We start from the raw sequence: 15,088 nt of genomic DNA, 5'->3' as shown, positions 1-15,088 counted from the left end.
TTGGGGGTTGACCCTACACAAAACCTAGCAAAATAAAAAAGGTGGTTACGTGTGCTCATACAACTAACCAATAGGAGCAGTGCGATTACGTAAATCAAGCATAGTCAATGAGCATGAAACAAAAGATGTGCAGGGTCAAGGACCTTCCAACATAAATCTTAGCCTGTTTGTTTGCTTCTTTGATGTTCACCGGGCTTTGTAACCATTTCCCTCTATGAACGATGGTGCAGACAAGGCGAATTTTAGATGGCCCATTTTGTAACGTTTGGTGCTTTGATGAATTGATAGTCTTACACGATAAGGACCATCATCGCTTTATAAATGTTTTTCCCCATTGTGACGTAAATAGTTTCCATAACAACTGGCACCTTAGCTTGTTAGAAAGTTTAGAGACCACATTTTTTCACCTTAATCTTTGACTATTAAAGTGGCGCTGAAGTTCTCTATAAATTCTTTCGAGGATTTGGAATATTTGGTAAGTGATGGCATTCATCGACTTAAACATTTTTCGTGATAGAGTAGGAACTTATTTTACCCAGCAAAGACTCAAACTTTCTGTTTGTGTTCCGGGTTTTCAAGTAGTGAATCTTAGATTTACTGAACATTTTCAGTATGTTGCCATGTTATTAAGTTATAAGCCCTGTTTTCAGAGTGAAGTGGCTTTTTCTTTCATTGATAGCCCCTATTATTGTGACTATACTTAAGAAAAGTATTTGGAAAGGAACATCAGTAGCCAATTTGTACCACAAAAAGGTTCTTCTTGCGTCACTTCTTCAAGTACGTTAATTTGAGTGGTACTGGCCAGTCCCGAAAATGGATTCTCGCCGTTTTCTTCTTCATAACAAACTCCACAAGTACACAAAGTTTCACTGCAGTCTGCTTGTATACACGTCGTAGGATTCCAATTAAAATGCAAGAATGTTTAGGGATTCTTATTTTTTTGATCTTATTTTTACTTCCTTAAGGAAATACTATATTGATTACTATTATCATTGTATATTTACCAGTCTGGAGCCCATGACGCATACTGAGACTAAAATAATTACATCTGAATGGTTTGAGCTATTCAGAAGCGCTTGTCAGTCATCGCAAGCCATTTCTGTTCACAGACTAGAAAATATTAAAATATTAAATGTCTGCCACGTACACAATTCTCTTGAAGTCAATTTAGACAAATTTGGGGGTAGCAATATCACCATAACAATAGTAATTTTATTTATCCTTCCCAACTAAACTTATGACAAAAGTAATTAGTGATCAATCTTGAGACCGGAATTTAAGGGTTTAACAATACATAATCCGATTTCTACTTCACTCAGTATAGATCATGAATCACGCGATCGATTTTAGACCACATTGATGTGTCAGGCATCTCAGTTAATCAATCTGAAATCTTTTGTAGTGGTGAAGCACCTGAATGAATCTTTAGATACTTACGAAGTACAGGTTAGGAATTCTTAGCCAAAGCTCAGCTAAGCAGGTGTACTAAAACTCTTTGATGGGAGCAACAGACTACAGATCTTCAGAATAGCCGAGACCTTCCTATCTGGTAAGGCTGATGGTAGATAGGAAATTATAAATTGCATCTATTACACATGGTTTGACAGGGTATGTGGTCACTATTTATCTTTGAACCACCGCCTTTACCTTCAAGTGTATGATCTTCTTTAGTAGAAAGCAGATTATGCATCTTGCAAGAAATGCTGTTTTAGCTTGAATTCCCACGTTATCTCTCAGAATCAGTAGTTTTAAACCAAGATGGGGTTAACTGACACATTTAAGCAGGTGATGGAGGAACACATAATTTCTGTAGTATTTTCATGTATAACTACCGAGGGGTCCCTTCATAAAAACGGCCTCTAAAAACGCCATATTCGCTTTTCTATTGAATTTACCATAAAATGCAAAGAAGCCATGTCGATCTTGTTAAAATTAAAAGAGAGACTACCGAAAATTGATGATATATTTATTTATAACTTGTCAACAATTTAAATATGTGGGCTTTTTCGCTGTACTTGTCATTGCTTGTACCACACACCATTTTAAAGCTGCTTTTAGTTCCCTCTGCTCTGGTTTTTAGAAAATATTTTGGTTGAACAAGACAAATTGAAAAGCAATTCTTGTACAGTTCCAGAAAGAATCGTAGTGTGATGTTATATTGCCCTGTGTGAGTCAGCGTAATATTGAGGTCTTGATGTCTTATCATAGATGTATCATTTTGCTGTGCTAATTGCAGCTATACGTTTTCGTAAAGAACTACAACTATCCTGACAGATCAAGGAAAGTTTCTACCTTCAATTACAATAACCAAACAATAACCAAAAAAGAAATGAAAATTCTTCTGTTAAAAAACCGTGACCTGAGATAAGTGTCTAAAAAGTTGTTTACTGAATGATATTTTTGTACCTCGATGACATTGTAACAAATTTATCCGGCGACATTGAGCTAATTGACGAATTTAAGAATGAAGTGACACAGTTTTTACCAGGTTTTGTTAACCCCAACAGGATTATTACCTGAGTGTGCTCAGCTTCCCAGACTTTTTGATAATCGGTGGCGAGAATATTAATAATAAAGAACCACTTTCCGTGTAGCCTTTGAGGTCAAATGACTTAACGTGCTATCAATATAATTGAACCTTAATTAAATATGGTGCAACCGTCCTTGAGTGAGTCACGACGTGCAGTTATTACAAGCAGTCTTGCGTGAGAAGTCATTTCGGCTTGGTGTTTTCTAGAGAGGAAAATTCTTTCTGAGGGAAATGCCTGAACTCTTCAATTTTCGCGCCATCGATCAACTACTCGTCAGAGAAGTAGACCGATGAGGCCTAATTTACTTGAATGATTCGTGTATCACTGGAACATGCAAAAGTCGAGGGACAACATTATTCCTAAACCATTATTGTTCATAACTACAAATTCAATCCTCAAGGTTTACAGACGTTACTTTGGCTTTTGGTTTGACTTTAGTAACAAAGACGGCAGCATGAACACCAGAAGGGAATGATTTACAACAGGTAGGATCTTTCGTTTGCCAGACAACACTACCGGAGAAAACTTAGTTTCAATACATTAAACAATCCCTGATTACCAAGGAGACTTAAGACTTATTTCCTTACATTTTACAGGCTATATTTGTCATTATATTTTAATGGTTTTACGGCCTGTCTGAAGTAGAATTGGTCATTTTTACACTGTAAGCTGTCGGTTTTTTTTTCTCCTGCTCAGGCCATTTATTTTGATTGCAAATTAAATGAACATTTTTCAATATTTTAATTACATTTGGTTAAGGTTAACAGAAGAAAGAGTACGTGGTAATGCTTTATAAAACAAAAGATTGTAATTATCGAAGTCTTTAAACTTGCTATGACTAAAATATCACGACCATTGACAAAAAATATAACCATTTCTTTCAATGAATAAATTATTGTTTTTGACCTCTTAGATGCCTTTGATAAAATAGAAAATCAAGAACAATTACGTCTTCTATGTCTTGTTTATTTTGAATAATTTTCAAAGAATGCCAGGAAGTTCCTAAATCCTCTGATAACCCAATGGCAATATTGCTTTCGCGGCTCCAAAATTTTTGGGTATTTATTTCATAAAGTTTAATCAGTGTAATTTACTTCTTGCAGTTTAACGTGAAGTAAATGAAAACACATTAGTGAAAATTAGTAAGCTGCTACCTTGAAAAAGCGATGAATGTTGGATTATGATATGGAAGTATCGTAATCGAAGTATAATATCAGTTATACGTAGATGGATATCGACGCGTTTTCCTCCGTAATATAAAGTTGGCATTCTTAGTCGTTTAAAGTAAGAAAAAATTGCTGAGATAATTAAGCCTGTTCAAAATGGCAGCAACGAATTGAATTCGCCACAGTTAAGTCAGTTAAACCAGTAGAAATCATTTCATTACAACCACTAAATGTAGTTTAGTCTGAAAGAAAACAAAATCATTTGGCGCATTTGCAAGCGACCGACGTTGCCACTTAAAATCTATTTTAAAAAAAAAGAGCGCCCTAAATAACACAGGGAAGTTAAGTATGGAATGTTTCTTTATATACATAATTTCCTTTTTTTATGATGATGATGTAGTTACTTAGGCATTCTATATGCATGTGCCTGACGGGTGTCCCTCTCCGACGAGCTCTAAAAAGCGTTTGTTTTAGTAAGAGCCTAGCAACGTTGAGGACTCAGCCCTTACTGCAGTTTACAAAATCTTTACCTATTCGTCAGGTTAGGGAAGTGTTAGAAACAACCTTTAAGAAATTCAAAACTTCGGTATAGATGTTTTACTCCTTTGTGGCTTTTTTGAATCTCCAGCTTTAAATTTCGATTATTTTAAATTTCTAGATTGCACTGTAAAATATAATAGGGAAATGTCTCACAAAGTCGCCATTAGTGTTAAGTGTTCAGTTTTTTTGACACCAAAATGCGACAGTAAATTATTTTCCATTGGAAAATTGGAAAGTCTGGAAAATTCAAACCTGATTGCTGTAAGGTGTGTCAAAAATTCAAGCGATAAGCAATATAGGTTTCCGTAAATATACCCCGCGATGCCGAAAGGTTTACTTGAATAGTTTTTCATTTCAAATCTAGGAGAACTTCTGCAGTCCTTGAATTGATTACCAACACTGTATAAAAGATTTGCTGGGTTTTTAAATGGATCATATTTCACTGGAAAATTAATAAAGGGCAGGCAAGATAATTTATTCCCCCAATTATTCGACTATTAAAAATACACCGACGCTTTTTCAGTTGTCATGCATGTTACTGCTTAGTTGTGTGAAACATTTGCTCAACGCCATAAGGGTGGCGAGGAAATGCTCAATGGAGTTCTGTGTATCAAATTGAGCTAGACATGTTGTACTGTAGAAAAAGCTTGTTGAAAGCTGTTTTCTCTGAAACCTCCGCATTACGGCACCATCAGTTATAATGTAGACCGTACTGAGAAATTAAGAAGTTATAATTAAAATTTTGTTAAGTTCGTTTGATGAAAAAGCCGGAATTCTAAATTGGTTCGGAGTCACATCCAATGAGTTTAAGCAGCATATTAAGTTTAAGCGAGAAATAGGACTCGAAGCCTCGTCTGCAGGTGGTATTAAGTTCCTCTTTAGTAATTTAAGGAAAAATACAATTCTATTTCAGATTGCGGCAAAAACGAAAAATATTGCTTCTAATATATTGAGCGCCTCTGGATATATGAAGTAGTTTGTTTTTGAAGGGTGACATACCTTAACGTAAGGCTTGATAAACCGACGTTTTTATTTTTAATTAGTTTTAATCTAGTCACTAGCCGTTCTTGAGTCTTCAAGGCTATATCTTCCATGAATTTTCCAAATTATAACGATTTTTTCCTCTCTGTTTTGTGATGAGCAGAGCTCTAGAAAACGAGAAAACGGCACACTAAGTTAGGAAAAGAATCACACATGCAATTCCTGATTTTGTTTTTCAAAAAAATTTTCGTTTATTAAAATTTGAAATGTCGAAAATAGAACAGCTGGTATAATTTCTGAATAGAGACAAAAGACACGATTCAGACCACCAAAGCTAACAAACGGTATTCAACTTTGAGCATACCTTAATTATTAACTTCAACTAATTCACATCCGATTGAACAATTTCTAGGATTACCGGATCAGAATATGACTTTATTTTTCAGTTTTCGGGGAACAAAAACAGTAATGTCTCTTAAATACAACCTAAGGAGACAAAAAGGCCGGACTTAAAGTGTCTTGTGCAAGGGAGCAATATATTAACAAGCCTTTCAGGTGACCCCTCATTAGTGACATTGAGATTATTTCTATGAACGTTCTAATTTCGAAAGGAAATTAGAAAACCGTTTCCATGATAATTATGAGCTGTTATCAAAAATTCTTCTTAAATTGAAAAGCTTTTTTGCATTTGAAAGGATGGTGTCACTTTTTTAATCACCGCGTCCATGTCTCTCACAAAATATTTGGTTAACAAAATACAGTGAAATTACTGCATCATCTTAACTATAAAACTAGAAAGCTTTTTTATAATTTTGCATGCCCTTTGCCATTTTCACTTTTCGAAGTCCAGGACATATACATATATTGCTCCTAACGCAAAGATGAAACCATAGGTTGCGTACTATTTCAGAACTTTTATTAATGAAACATAGTATCCTGGTGCAATTGGAGTAACGAGGATTGTTATTGTTCGTGCACAGAACATATGGAGTAAGTCTTCACATTTCTGGCGCAGTGATTTTGAAATAACAATTAAATGTGTTTCATAGGCTGAATGATGATAATAATAATAATTGCGGGATTTCAGCAGGGCCAAAGAAAAGTGTCAGTAACTGAGCCAAATTTGGATTTGTGGTTAAGGCAGACTAAAACGAGCTATTTAAAAACTCGTAGGCCATGCAATTCAGGTTTCAATTAATCACATCTGGAGGTCAGAAGTTTCAGTACCTTTTGAGTATGAGTTTGACTTCAACTGGCCATAGGCTGTTTCACTGAGCTTAGAAGGTGACTCGTGGGAACTAGACCAAATGTCTGTACTGAAGTGAGACAAACTTCCCGCATAGTGCAATAATTAGTTTTGTGGCAAAATCAAAAGAAACGATTTTACCAGTTACGCTTAACGCTCAGTTCTTTCCAGCATTATACCAACTAAGCAATATTTTTTTCTCCTAGATACAGCTGTGCCATTTAGATGACTTGGTAATCTTATCTCGAAATGGAAATGCAAGACGTTTGCCAGGATGGAGCAGAGGTGCATGGAAGAGAATCAAGTGACACGCTTTGGTCACTCGTAAAAGACTTCTGCGACTACACATCTGCTCATGGCCTGGGAAGGATAATGGCCGCCACACACTGGACTCGGACTGTGTTTTGGACGATGCTGTTATTAGGGGCAACGACGATCATGACGGTACAAGTCCACACTTTGTTCCAAAAATACCAAAGACGGCCGCTCACTACCTTGGTGACAGTAGAAACATCCACGGTACGGTTTGAACTTTCGGTGATCTTCTCACAGCTTTAAACATAGCAAACTTCTTCCATTTAGTATTTCGTAGTCTGTATTTGAACCCAGCGGCTCGGTTCCTTTGTATGAAGCGACTAGGAGTTTTTCTACTCTTGCTCTTGCTGGTTCATCAAAGGGTTGCCTCCGCGTTAAATTTGCTGGTACTCATTTATATACCTGGGTTGAGAGAGGCACTATGAAGACAAAATGTCTTGCTCAACCGTACAGCACAATGACCCGAGTCACGGTACTTTATTAGAACCATGATCGCTCGATCTTGAGGCCACCGCACTAACCATTTGGCCCCCGCACCACCCACGAGGAATTCTAGCCACGATGCCTGATGCCTAGATTTAAGCCATACGTAAGGTAATCTAACTAGTTTCTAGTGAAAAACAACCTGCAAACTGCTATGGGTTGAATGTCAACAAGCTGAAGGTGCATATACGAAATGCTTATAAACGACTGAATGGCATGGTGCAGTTTTAGTCTGGTAAATATATTACAGTATATGTTTTTTCTGTCAGTGTCAAAGGCATAGTCGTGGAAAAACGTTAACAATTATAGAAAAAAAAGAATCCTCAGATAAGTACCTAACACCCTCTAGTTCGACTCAGCTTTCAGGAGAACTCAGGTAACTCGACTGTGCTTGTCACTGAAAACTGAATTATCCACTCATAAACTGTCATTATTCCTTTCACAGAGTCTTCCATTTCCAGCTGTAACTTTCTGCAACTTCAATGCAATCAAAAACGATTCTCTTCAAGCAGCAAAGGATACGGACATGGAACTTTTCAACCAACTGTTTGCAATTGAACTTGGTAAGTGCAGCCAAGTGGTATTTGTTTACGTCTCCATTTTTGCTCGACCAGGCTCATATTCTGATCCCTGGGAAAACGTCACGTTCGGAACCTACATGTAGGTCTACTAATTAATTAACCAGTTTTGGCCATGCTGTTGACAACAAATGCGATTGGCCTTAATGTAACGATCCATTATGTTGTTATATAACTTCCTCAGTGAGTATTGGTTATCTTTTCGTTTGCCTCAAAAGGAGCAAGGAATGCCTCCTTAAGGGCTCACAGTAGAAAACGAAGAGCCAATGATGGCCCTAAACAAGTACAAAGCACCCAACCAACTCCTGGCAGATCTGACGAAGATGATGATGATGATGATGATGATGACGATTCAGACGATTACCCTGACGACGATGATGATTTCTGGGATGACGAGGAGAGTAGAGAGTTTCAGGATCCTGCTAAGAAAGAGCCGCGTTTCCTGAAAAGCGAGCAAATGGCCGTTCTTATGGCCACGAAACAGGAACGTCTTTTAAGTACGATGGGTCATCTTTTTGAGGACATGGTGTTGTCGTGTACTTACAGAGGTGTTCCGTGTCGGTAAGTTCTCATTAAATATAAAGGTTTTTAGTTTAAAACCCGACCTCAGCTAAGTGCTGTCAGTTGAGCTAGTTTTTCTTTTCCTTTATCTAGCGAGACTAGAAATCTGGTTTGTGATCACAATAATCTTATTTTTTGGGGGGCAAGCAACAAAAAGTCCAAAAAAATGTCTACATCAGAGTGTACTTCTCTTTAAACATAAACCTATAGAAAATCCCTAATTACCGTTAAAGGAACTGGCCTGAATTGTCACATTATCTGCTGCAAGTAAAGTATAGTCAAAGTGCTTCCTTCCTTGGCAAGAAATAAATACTTGTCTTGAATATTTGCCTTTGTTTTTTCGTGTATTTCAGAAACTTCACATCATTTTTTTGGAAGAGTTTTTGGCATTACAAATACGGTAACTGTTACACGTTTAATAGTGGCAAAACAAGCTCTGGATCAAATGCACGCGTATTAAAATCCAACAAGCCAGGACCATCACATGGTGCGTCTGAGTATTTTCTTTAATATTCATGTAATGGACTTGAACTTATAAGATATACCTCTTTTTTTTCTAATATACATGGACTCTGACTTGTGGAAATAACAAAAGATTTTCGAACTGTAATCCGCCAATGTTGCTTCAATTACATGACATTTACATTTTATAGTAAACTTTTCACGCACGCATTAAGTCTGCACACGAGCCAAGTGGCCCACCAGGCCGGAGCTTATCCCGGATTCTGTACGTAGCATGAAGCGACTACAAGTATTTCTACTCCCCCCTGGATGGGATGCTACCATTAAGCTCGCCGGTACCCGTTAATGCACCTGGGTAGAGAGAGGCACTGTGAGAGTAAATTGTCTTGCCCAAGAGCACAACCCAATGTCCCCGGCCAGGGCTCGAACCCGGACCGCTCGATCCGGAAAAGAGCGCACTAATCATGAGGCTATCGCGCCTCCCTTTCACGAACGCATGGTAACATACAATTCTCGTGTTTTTATTTCTATTTACGGTATTCAAATTTTACTGAAATTCACTCAATCCATGCTTTATTTTTCACTTTTCCTTCGCACTGCAGGGCTTAACTTAGAGCTCAACATTGAGCAAGAAGATTACATCGGTGTTTTGGCTCCAGAAGCAGGAATCAGAATGGATATCAGTACTCAGGGCGAGATGCCATTTCCACTGGAGAGAGGAGTGAGTCTGGCTCCGGGATATGCCACAATGATTGGACTGAGAAAGGTGATTAAAACTGTTGAGCAGTCTACTAAGAAGGCGCAGTTAGTCCAAATACAACAGAAACCTTGGACCAGGGCTAACTGGTGGAATTAATGTTGCTAAATGCTCTAGACAGAATATTGTAACTATGTGCTCTTACGATTGACTCAATTATAAAACTGGCAATAGAAAAAGCCGTGTCTGACCCAAGAAATCAAAATAAAAGCTTTACAGTCAGGATATTTTTTCCCCTAAAGCCAAGCGAGTTGTCTTCAATGGTCTTTTATGTTTAAATAGTTGTATGTTCTTGCTTGTTTGAAGGAAATGATAAACAGGGAAGATCCCTTCGAGAGCAAGCGTTGTTTACAGACCGTCTCCAGTGATAAATCGAACTTGTACACAAAACACTTTGGAGCAGTCTACTCCGCAACGGTAAGTTGATTTTATTGCTTGTGAGATCTTTCAAAGTGAGTCTTACGGGAAGCGTAATCTCAACTTTGTGGGTCCTGAATCAACCTTCCCGGGGTCAAAAATTGAGTCTCATCCCAGCTGCACACTGCGATGACCTGTGATGCAATAGAAAAGTGAATACACCCGTCATAGGCGCGGTCTACATTAAATTTATTTCATTCCACGATGTATTGAAAGAATAGTAAAATGTTTTTGATCATTAGTACAACACTAGCAGCTACAGAAGCTTACCGCATATCATAATGACCAAAAACTAGTGATGGAATAAATAATGGAGAGCGTGTGAAGATACTTGCCGTCATCTCAGTGGCTAATAGAAGGTGCAATCCTTTGTGTCTTAGTATATACAATTGACTTAATTTCTACCTTGCACTAAAGAAAAATGCAACCTTATCCTTTGTACCTTTGCTCATTTTTAAAATTTTTGTATTTAAAAATACAAAAATGTCAAGAGTGGACATTCACGAAATATGTATCGATATTCTCTCCTCCTCTTTTTCTGTCTATTTTACACTATTGGTAACGGTAGCCATTCCATGTTAATCTGCAATGCTAGCTTTAATTTACATCTAATTTCGTCATCAGGCTTGCAAAGATTCCTGCTTGGCGTACAATCAACTTAAAGAGTGCGGATGTATGGAATACAGATTCCCTGGAAGTTCATCGTACGGGATCTGCAGCGTGACAGACAAATTGACAAGTAACTGAAATTTACATTTCTCAAAGCTTATTAGCGTTATTTCTTTTAAATTCAGTCTAATATCTTAATTTCTCTCTGTTCCTTGTTTCGACAGGCAAATGTCTCAGCAAAGTCCAGAAGAAATTCAGAGAAAACAAATTGAATTGCACTGACTCTTGTCCACCACCATGCAGGTAGACGAAATGGTTTTTTTGAAAGAGCTGGGGGAGCATTCCTTACTCAATAACTTACTCAGTCATTTGCCTATTGCCGAGTGGAAATTGCCGTCGTCGTTGAACTGAAACTACTTAAACCACGCCTTCTTTGCGTTAGTAGCTGAAGCACGTATTGCAAAAGGTGTCATTTAGTTCGTAAATACCGGTACTTTCGCTTTTTCCAAAAAGCATAAGTCAATTAACGGGCTTAATGTACGTGAGGCCGACCGCTTATTTTGCGGGCACCTACTTACTAAATTTTGAGGCGCTATAAATTTTGAATTACGTATTAATAACAATTTGCATTATGTTAAAAAGTTATAGCACCCATGCTCGTAGCAAAAAACGTTTGCATAATTTTATCGTTATAGAATCATTAAATGGATTTTGGTAGCATAAAAGGGGATATTTTGATGACAATGCAAAAGGGAAACAGAATATGAAAATGCCCTGCTAACATTGAAAATTCTCTCTCTTGCTTTATAACCAGGGAGGAGGGTTTTAAGATGAGTACTTCGTTTGCTATCTGGCCATCTGAGAGATTTGAGGTACGTTTAATGGCTGAAACGACTTTCCTACTCCGAACATTCCTTCAGCGAAATTTCTCCCTGCTGAATTTATTAATTGTAAAATGTTATAGGATAAGTTCTTGGAATGAGGAATGAAAATCATTTTTGTATGTGGTGTGAGTGGGGATGCGCCTAGCGACTCGCTGTGTACGCATATGATTCCAATACCAGATGCATGTCTATAACTATGCATTGTTCCACGTGATCTAAATACAAGATGTCTACAAAAAATTTAAATCTGCTCCACTGGTGCTAATTATTGTCTTGCTCTCTCTTCTCATTATTATGATTTTTTTTCAAGCTTATTAACCAAGTAAGTCTTTGGTTCTTTTTTTCTCCTTCTTTAGCCAATCTATACAGAGGAGTTAAGGAACAAAAAGAAGCTGGTTACCAAAGATGGATCGCACAGGTAAACTTTGTCGATAATCATATTTAACTTTTGGGCGAGGATTACCCTTCGTTGAACATCTTTACTACATTCCACATTCTTTTTTAGATGTAATAGACCCTTGTTGTTGATATGACGATAAAGGTGGCTGGCACCGTAGTTGACTGGTCGTGATCCAAAAAAGGCGTCGTTTCACTGAAAATTCAGAATTCGAGTTTATGAGACCACTGATTTACTCTATATGGCAAACAGGCCAAAACTTTCATTTAAAGACTCGATTTTCTTTATAAGGGTTTTCCCCCTTGTCAAGATCATGTTCAAGTTTTTAATTGTTATCATGTTTACCCAGGAAACTGTCATTTGAAAACAAATACGACGAGTCTCTGTTTACGAAAATCCTGACGTTAACATTCCGAGTAATTACTGTTTGGCTTTCCTGACAAAACTTAACTACAAGGACTAACTGGCTTTATGTTTCAGTTGGGATAAAGAAGATGAGTTACTGAATGACCTGAATTAACGGATCTGGCGATTAATTTGACGAAAACGCGCTAATTCAAACACAATTGTAATTTGATACTCTCTTAAAAGGTTCAACAAATTTCAGAGTGATAAATGCCCAAGAGGTTCTAGTGAAATTAACAGTCAATGCTTTTACCCCTCGATTTGTACATTTCTGATGTTATTAACAAAATAATGAAATTAATTATTTTACCCAATCACTCAGAAAAAATGTTTGCAAGTTACAAGTCTTCTATGAGGAGCTTAACTTGGAGGTGATAACAGAACGGCGGTCGTATGAGGTGGGCCTACTTCGTTTGATTTTGACACAAAACTGCACAAACAATTGCAAGTAGGGGATTGTTCCCATCCCTATGTGAATACTTCAGTTTCAATGGTTTAGGTATACATAAAAGCATTGGATCAATTCACATATACTGTATAAGCTCTACACTTCAAATTTTCGTTGATATAAGATAGTATATTGCTTGATACAAGGCAGATCAAACCTGTCTCTGATTAGGTGACTATATTTTGCCATCAACAGATTGAGGACTTCGTGTCCGACATTGGCGGTCAGTTGGGTCTGTGGATTGGATTCTCTGTACTGACTGTGGCTGAGTTCCTGGAGCTATTCATGTTGCTATTCCACGCAGCGCTTAAAATCTGCAGAGCCAAGAAAACACCCGAGCCAAATAACAACTCATATCGGATCTAAAGGATAGAGAAAATCCTGTACTTTCGTCTAATCTGTTCATCTTCATTTGTTACTTTTGAAAGCGTAGTTTATACATAGCCAAAGAGGCGCTAATTTATTATTTATTTTCGGTTTGAAGAAATTGAAAAAGACAGATTATCTAAACAATTGACATGGAAAATAAAATAACTCAACGACATCAAGCTTCATCAAGTTGTTTAAAACATGCAATGGACAAATCATGCATTGAACTACAAGCTGATCAGCTGTTATTGTTGGTAGACCGTCCAAGTGACGGATCGTCTTGGTCCTTTGGAAAGAAATACAATAGCAAAGATGATGGTAATCAGCTATAGCAAAATATTTGCCGAGTTTGCAACTGGAGAGAGGTACAAAATGGACAAATGTTGCTCTGTACACAAGATTAAGTCAACGAAAAAAAATTACAAAAAGCTATTTATTGCAAGTTGTAAACCCGTATTACTATATGTTGTACGCTTTGCTGGCTCCTCTTCCGGTTTTCTTTTTTTCTGAGTTCCTGCTGCTAAAGCCAAAATTTCTGCTGGCACTCCAATTCAGTTTGACAGGGGCGGGGTCTCCCATATACATGATAATTTGATATGGTAACTACATGGTACCAATTAAAGTAGCTTAAACGAAAAGAAAGGCCTGTTATTTGTTTTTTTGTTTAACGTTCAGCCCAGTGAGAACTTCTACGGCTTAGAGCTTGAAATAATTCAAATATGGGAACAAACTAGGGGGATTTTTAGGGGGATGATTAGGTGGCGGGTTTACTTAGAAGGGGCCCTTGTGTTCTTTTGTATGCCCACCTGCCTCATGGCGAATCTATAAAATAAAAATAAAATAAATAAAATAAACTGTTGACAGAACTGAGAAAAGGTGATTGGAAATATTTTTAATAAAATAATTCATAAGCATATATTTTAACAAAATGTTTATCTATTAAATTTTTTCTTCTTGTAAGTCATGGATCAGGAAGTGAACTGTGATCGGTAGATGCAATTACAAAGAAAGAATATAAAAAAGCAAACAGCTAATTTTAGTTTCTTTTGCTATAAATTCAAAAGCAGAAAACAAAATATCACCACAATCAACAAAAAAAATATAATTATTTCTTTCAATGAATAAATTATTGTTGCAGACCTTTTTGATATCTCTGATTAAATAGAAAATCGAAAATAATAATTTATTTCTTCTTCTATTTCATGCTTATTTTGAATAATTTTCAATTCAAAGAATGTCGGGAAGTTCCTAAATCCTCTGATAAGCCAATGGCAATATTGCTTTAGCGGCCCCAAATACTTTAGGGAATTATTTCGTAAAGTTGTAGTCACTGCCATTTACTTCTTGTAGTTTAACTTGAAGTAAATGAAAACACATTAGTGAAAATTAGTAAGCTGCTACCTTGAAGAAAAGATGAATGTTGGATTATGATATGGAGGTATACTACTCGAAGTATAATATCAGCTATACGTAGATGGATATCGGCGCGTTTTCCGCCGTAATATAAAGTTGGCATTCTTAGTCGTTTATGGTAAAAACAACAAGTGGTTTTGACATAGGGCTGTTCAAAATGGCAGCAACCGATTGAACTCGCCACAATTAACCCAGTTAACCCAGTAGAAATGCTTTCATTCTGACAACCACCAAATGCAGTTTAGTTAGAAAGAAAGAATAATAATCTGGCTCATTTGCAAGCGACCTACGCAGCCACTTAAAAATCTATTTATAACAAAGAGCGCCTTAAATAACACAAGAAAGTTAGTTATGGAATGGTCATTTACAATATCTTTTTTTATAATATGGTGACATAGCTTCTTAGACAGTCTTTTGTGCACGTGCCTGGCGCGTGTTCCTCCCCGACGAGCACAAAAAAGCGTTTATTTAATAACAGGCTGGCAACGAACTATGCGTTGTTACGGACCAGCGTGCGTCCTTCATG

General features: G+C 37.1%; 1 protein-coding gene across 4 annotated transcripts; it reads left to right on the top strand.

Moving 5' to 3' along the window:
* The first annotated feature begins 1,330 nt into the window (after positions 1-1,330).
* On the top strand, positions 1,331-13,791 carry LOC110043353 (epithelial sodium channel subunit alpha-like). Of its 4 annotated transcripts, XM_020748801.2 has the most exons (14): positions 1,331-1,549; positions 2,970-3,016; positions 6,671-6,983; positions 7,708-7,825; positions 8,059-8,401; positions 8,755-8,888; positions 9,466-9,629; positions 9,927-10,037; positions 10,662-10,776; positions 10,871-10,949; positions 11,461-11,518; positions 11,887-11,948; positions 12,655-12,730; positions 12,976-13,791. In XM_020748801.2, exons 3-14 carry the CDS (start codon positions 6,714-6,716, stop codon positions 13,144-13,146), a joined length of 1,701 nt encoding a protein of 566 aa, XP_020604460.2. In that variant the 5' UTR covers positions 1,331-1,549; positions 2,970-3,016; positions 6,671-6,713; the 3' UTR covers positions 13,147-13,791. The 4 variants fall into 4 exon arrangements, with proteins under 4 accessions (XP_020604460.2, XP_020604462.2, XP_020604463.2 ...); XM_020748803.2 differs by lacking the exon at positions 2,970-3,016; XM_020748804.2 differs by lacking the exon at positions 1,331-1,549 and having other exon boundaries at positions 2,681-3,016; positions 6,677-6,983.
* Positions 13,792-15,088: the final 1,297 nt, after the last annotated feature.

Source organism: Orbicella faveolata, unplaced genomic scaffold, assembly GCF_042242905.1.
Source record: "Orbicella faveolata isolate gen_17 unplaced genomic scaffold, um_ofav_v1 contig_26, whole genome shotgun sequence".
Taxonomy (NCBI): Eukaryota; Metazoa; Cnidaria; class Anthozoa; order Scleractinia; family Merulinidae; genus Orbicella; species Orbicella faveolata.
The sequence above is the reverse complement of the archived record's forward strand: the minus strand, read 5'-3'. Positions and strand labels throughout refer to the sequence as shown.

Excerpts from the sequence above, each read along its gene's own strand:
- LOC110043353 (XM_020748803.2), top strand. The coding sequence starts at position 6,714 with ATGGAAATGCAAGACGTTTGCCAGGATGGAGCAGAGGTGCATGGAAGA. Across the intron at positions 8,889-9,465 it reads CAAGCCAGGACCATCACATG|GGCTTAACTTAGAGCTCAAC; the intron begins GTGCGTCTGAGT and ends TTCGCACTGCAG. Across the intron at positions 10,950-11,460 it reads TCTTGTCCACCACCATGCAG|GGAGGAGGGTTTTAAGATGA; the intron begins GTAGACGAAATG and ends CTTTATAACCAG.